The 4,570-nt window shown below is 49.5% G+C and overlaps 1 protein-coding gene across 1 annotated transcript in view; it reads left to right on the top strand.

The window, feature by feature from the left end:
* The first annotated feature begins 4,507 nt into the window (after nucleotides 1–4,507).
* Nucleotides 4,508–4,570, top strand: part of ATL1 (atlastin GTPase 1) — a 24,961-nt gene continuing 24,898 nt past the window's right edge. Inside the window, exon 1 of the mRNA XM_009698511.1 lies at nucleotides 4,508–4,546. Coding sequence (XP_009696813.1) covers nucleotides 4,508–4,546 — 39 coding nt within the window. The remainder of the gene's footprint in view (nucleotides 4,547–4,570) is intronic.

The raw sequence follows: 4,570 nt of genomic DNA, 5'->3' as shown, positions 1-4,570 counted from the left end.
GAAGCAGCGTATGGAATTGGTTGTTATCTTGCTGTATTTTCTCTGCTAAACCCATGGGTGAGAAACAGCACACATAAATGTTGTTTAAGGCCTAGGTGATGTTCGTAAGCAATGGGTCTTATGTTAACTCCCCTGCATCATTGACTGGAACCTTCTCCAGCAGAGGAGTGAGGCTGGTGCAGGTATCATCGCGCTCAGGGAGGCACAAGATGTCCCATGGATCACCCCCAAAAGTCACTTCAGTCTAGAGAGACCCCAGCTCCTTTGTTCCTGCCAGAAACGGTCACATTTCCTATCAGTTGAAGGAAGATTAAGTGTTATGGCAATAAAGTAACTGGACGCGAATTTCCCAAATGGGGTAGAGGCTCCAGAGAAGATGCTAAACTCTGCCAAGCCAGTAAAACGTATTTAAAGTGCTCTATATACGTAAAAATTTTCTCCACAGTGTAATTGCCTTTCATGCTATATCCTAGGATTTTGTGGCACATGTACCGAACTTGATTTTTAGGCAATTGTAACAACAAAAGGGTAAAAATAATTTCATATCAGAAATGACTAAATCAGATACTGGTGGTGGAGGGAGGCTGGTTGCTGACAAAGAGAGGGGATGAAGGACCATGCAGAAAATGCATGCTGGGGGCGAAGCGAGAGTTTTGGAGACGTATTCTTGCAAGATGTGTTTCAGTCATCACGTCACACCTGAGTCTGGCTCGGCTTAAACATGAGTAAGTGAGCAGGCCCAGGATTTGTACCTGACAAACAGATAATGGCCTTTTGCTAACACTTTCTTACGACAGTCTTTTGATGAACACAGATGGGAATAAGGTTCCCCCTGAGAGTTGCCCACATGACCTTTGTATCAGCCAGTCCTGGCACATGAACTGGCATGAACATAGCCACCTAACTGTCTCATGTGACCTCAGACTTCCTGAAAAACTTCTAGAAAAACCTCTGATCTGCAGATCTGCTTTATTCCCAAGGTAGCTGTGTGCCTGTGTCTCTGAAGCATGCTAATAATGAAGTCAGCCCGGGCATTTCACAGCGGTAGGCATTGCTGTTTCAGAGCCAGCTAAGGCACCGTAGCTTCATGTAAGTGGTAGTAGGTGTCGTCATTAAAACGTTTCACGTTGAACTTTGGCATTTGAGATGTGTCTGTTGTAACAGTCAGGTTTGGTGGCCAGTAATCATCCAAGCTCTTGTTTCTGTCAGCAGTCTTTTATGCAGGAAGGTCCCAAACCACTCGTGTTATCAGCATAATCATTCATCTCCTTGTTTCGTCTGCCAAAGGGAAAAGGGGCTGAGTTGGCCACGCTTTAGCTGAAGTCGCTGTGCTGCCAGCCGGATGACTCAGGGCTGGCGGGAAGAAGGTGCACTCTACATCTTACCACTGCTCCAAAAAAAGCAAAGGATGAGCACCAAGCCTGGCAGCTGTAGCCGCCCTACTCGACTCCCTGCTGCAAGCATCCTGGGGTGCAGAGAAGTGGGGTGCTCGCCAGGAGCACGTGGGAGTGCAGATTGCATTGGGCAGAGGTGTTAACACTGCTGTGCGGATGGGGTATAAGAGTTTGCCCTGACTTTGGAGAGGGTAGTTTGGGATCTCAAAGCGAGACCCCAAATGACTACCAAGTGTGGCCTTTTACCTGCCGTTCTTGATGAAGGACAGGGCTATTTTTTTTACATGTCAGTCCTCTTCACATGTTTCTAAGCAATGCCCTGCAGCTCCCGGGGTGGAGATCTTCATCACAGACTGTGTCATTTACCCATCATTTCCACAGGTATCAAGAGCCTGCCTTGCACCTTGGTTCATAGCAGAGCTGTGGTTACATCTGTAGATCCAGTCTGAGGAGGTGCAAGTGATTTCCCACTTGGGGACGAGAAGGTCTGGCTTTGCCTTCCCATTCCCTGCTGCATTTCCCAGACCGCCAGCCCCAGGCGTAAGGAGACAGCGTAGCAAGGCTGGGGCCTGAGGGAGGTACATGTGTACGTGTGCTGCTTCAGGGGGGCTTGGTGGCTCTGATCGGTGGGTGCTATTGTTGGCTAGCACCCAGTGTTTCCCCTCCCTGGGTCTGGGGTCTTCTGACTCCATGAGGGTGTCACAAATCCCAGCAGAGGTGTGAGCAGGGTGGAGGGAGGGTTGTGTGGCTGTGAGGTCAGCCGTGCCCTGGATGCAGGGGGCACAGGTAGGATATAGAGAGGAGTGGTGAATGTGTGTGTTGTAAAACCCAGCTCGGGAGGCTTTCGGACCTGCTCGCTAGAAACCCTTGGGGAGCGCGGTGCAGGCAAGATTGCAGAGCAGTGATGGGTATGAGAGGGAGCTTTACCCACCCAGGCTTCTCTGCTTTGTCCTCTTGAAGATACTGATTCCCAGGAGCACCTCGGTCTAGACGCCTTATGGCAGCCCCACGCTGAGGGAATTTGCTAACTCATAGCTGGCCAGGCCAGGCTCCCGTGGCAGTCTCAGCACTTCGGGATGCAGCTGTGCCCTGCCATGCATCCTTTGTGCAGGATCCCATCTGATCCTTTACGCGGGGTCGATACAGGTTATTGCTGTACAGTATCCCCTCTGCCCTGCCTGTCCAGGATGTGTGCTTTGCTTCAATGCTTTATGTCTTGTTTTTCCCTCACTAGCTGGATAAGATGCAGAGCTCTGCACAAGCCTGTCTCGGGGAGAAGGAGAGGATGTCTGGTGCATGCTCAAAGCGATGCTGCCTTCCTTTCCCAGCCTCCTCAGAGCCTTGCTGATGGTCGTTGGCTGGTTGTCGTGTGGCAGAGGTAGTTCAGCATGAATAGAGTGAGCAGAACTCGTGTCACAGCAGCAGCCGCGCTGAGTGCGATAAGTGCAAGGGAGACTGCAGCTAGGAGAGAGATGTCTTTCTTTGCCAGTGCCGTTTACAGAGGGCAGATAAGCTTCCTGGAAGCTGAAGCTCTCTGGAGAATGTGCAGAAGGATCCAGCCTGACTGTAAGGTCTGTTCAGCGCTTGGCAGCCTCTGCTTTTCATGGGCAGTGCTTGGGTAGGTGAGGCTCCTGGGATCCAGGACAGCACAAGAGCAGACCTGGCAAATCGGCTTTCTCAGGGTCTGGTTAGGCAGCCTGTGTTTGCAGAGATGATGGGTCACGTCTGCGTTTCATTCTCTGGAATGAAATTTATTTATTGTGCAAACTCATTTAAGGAAAAAGCTGACTTTATTAGTCGGGTCTCTGGAAAGCAGTCAGCATTTCTGTGACCTGTTCTTCCATAGCTAAGGAAGAACAGGCTTAAGCAAGCACTCAGCAAAGGTACGTTGCATAATTAGTGACGTATAATTTACCTAATTTATTCTTCTGTAGGAGCTTAAATACATTAGACGTCGGCTGTCAAGTCTGTACACAGGTGCAGTGTGAAATACGCTGTTTTAATTTATTTAATTTTAACCAAAAATAGATCCTAGAGCAGTTGAAGAATGCTTTATTTTTTCCTCAGACCCTCAGCAGTATGTCCTGTATTATGGGGCTGGCTGCGTGAGTTGGGCCAGTTCCTTGCTGCTGTCTGACAGCCCAGTAAGTATGAATGCAAATTCTGATCTCCTTCACCTTTCCACTTTGAATCACCATATGGAAAAGAGATGTGGATTCCACCCCACTTTAGAGTCATGGAAATGAGCTGTTATGAAATCGGGAAAAGGAACTGTATCCTGGCAATTTCTGAACGAGCAGCTTGAGAATTGATGTAATTGCGAGGCGCCGGGAGAGAGACGACAGAAAGGAGGAGTCAAGTTAGAAAATGAGTGAAAACAAGAGTGTGTTTAGGAAAGCTGAGGTCTCCTTCCTTTCCTTTTTGGCCGGATGACGTTTTGCCATTGCCAGGTACAACTTCCTTCAAAGCAGTTAACTAATTTATGCCACAAAGACCAATTAAAATAATTGATTTCCAGTAATGCGCAGCCATCTTATAAAATAATCTCTGGCTCTCCAGTGTGGCAGGTAATCTATTAAACAGAACGTGGAACTTTCATCACATGGAAATAAATATGAAAGATAGAGTTTTGTCTGCAGATGGCATACGTGAAAGAAGCAGAGTTAACAAGGCTTTTGATGCTTTTAACATCCTCATAGGTAAGGGCAGGAGGTGTGGGTCAGATGAGAGGACAGTGAGGTGGGTTGAGAACTGGCTGGGTGGCAGAGCTCAGAGGGTTGTGGTCAGCGGTGCAGTCTGGTTGGAGGCCTGTGGCTGGTGGTGGTCCCCAGGGGTCAGTTCTGGGTCTGGTCTCGTTTAACCTGTTCACCAGCTTGGGAGTCCTGGGGGACAAGTTGCCCATGAGCCAGGAATGTACCCTGGTGACCAAGAAGGCCATTGGTACCTTGGGGTGCATGAGGAAGAGTGTGGCCAGCAGGTCGAGGGAGGTTCTCCTCCTCCTCTACTATTCTGCCCTGGTGAGGCCACATCTGGAGTGCTGGGTCCAGTTCTGGGCTCCCCAGTTCAGGAAAGACAAGGAACTACTGGAGAGAGTCTAGCGGAGGGCGGTGACGATGATGAGGGGGCTGGAGGATCTCCCTGATGAGGAAAGGGTGAGGGGACTCGGGCTGTTCAGC

This window comes from Cariama cristata, unplaced genomic scaffold, assembly GCF_000690535.1.
Source record: "Cariama cristata isolate BGI_N322 unplaced genomic scaffold, ASM69053v1 scaffold3694, whole genome shotgun sequence".
Classification (NCBI taxonomy): Eukaryota; Metazoa; Chordata; class Aves; order Cariamiformes; family Cariamidae; genus Cariama; species Cariama cristata.
This window is presented reverse-complemented; position numbering and strand designations above follow the sequence as displayed.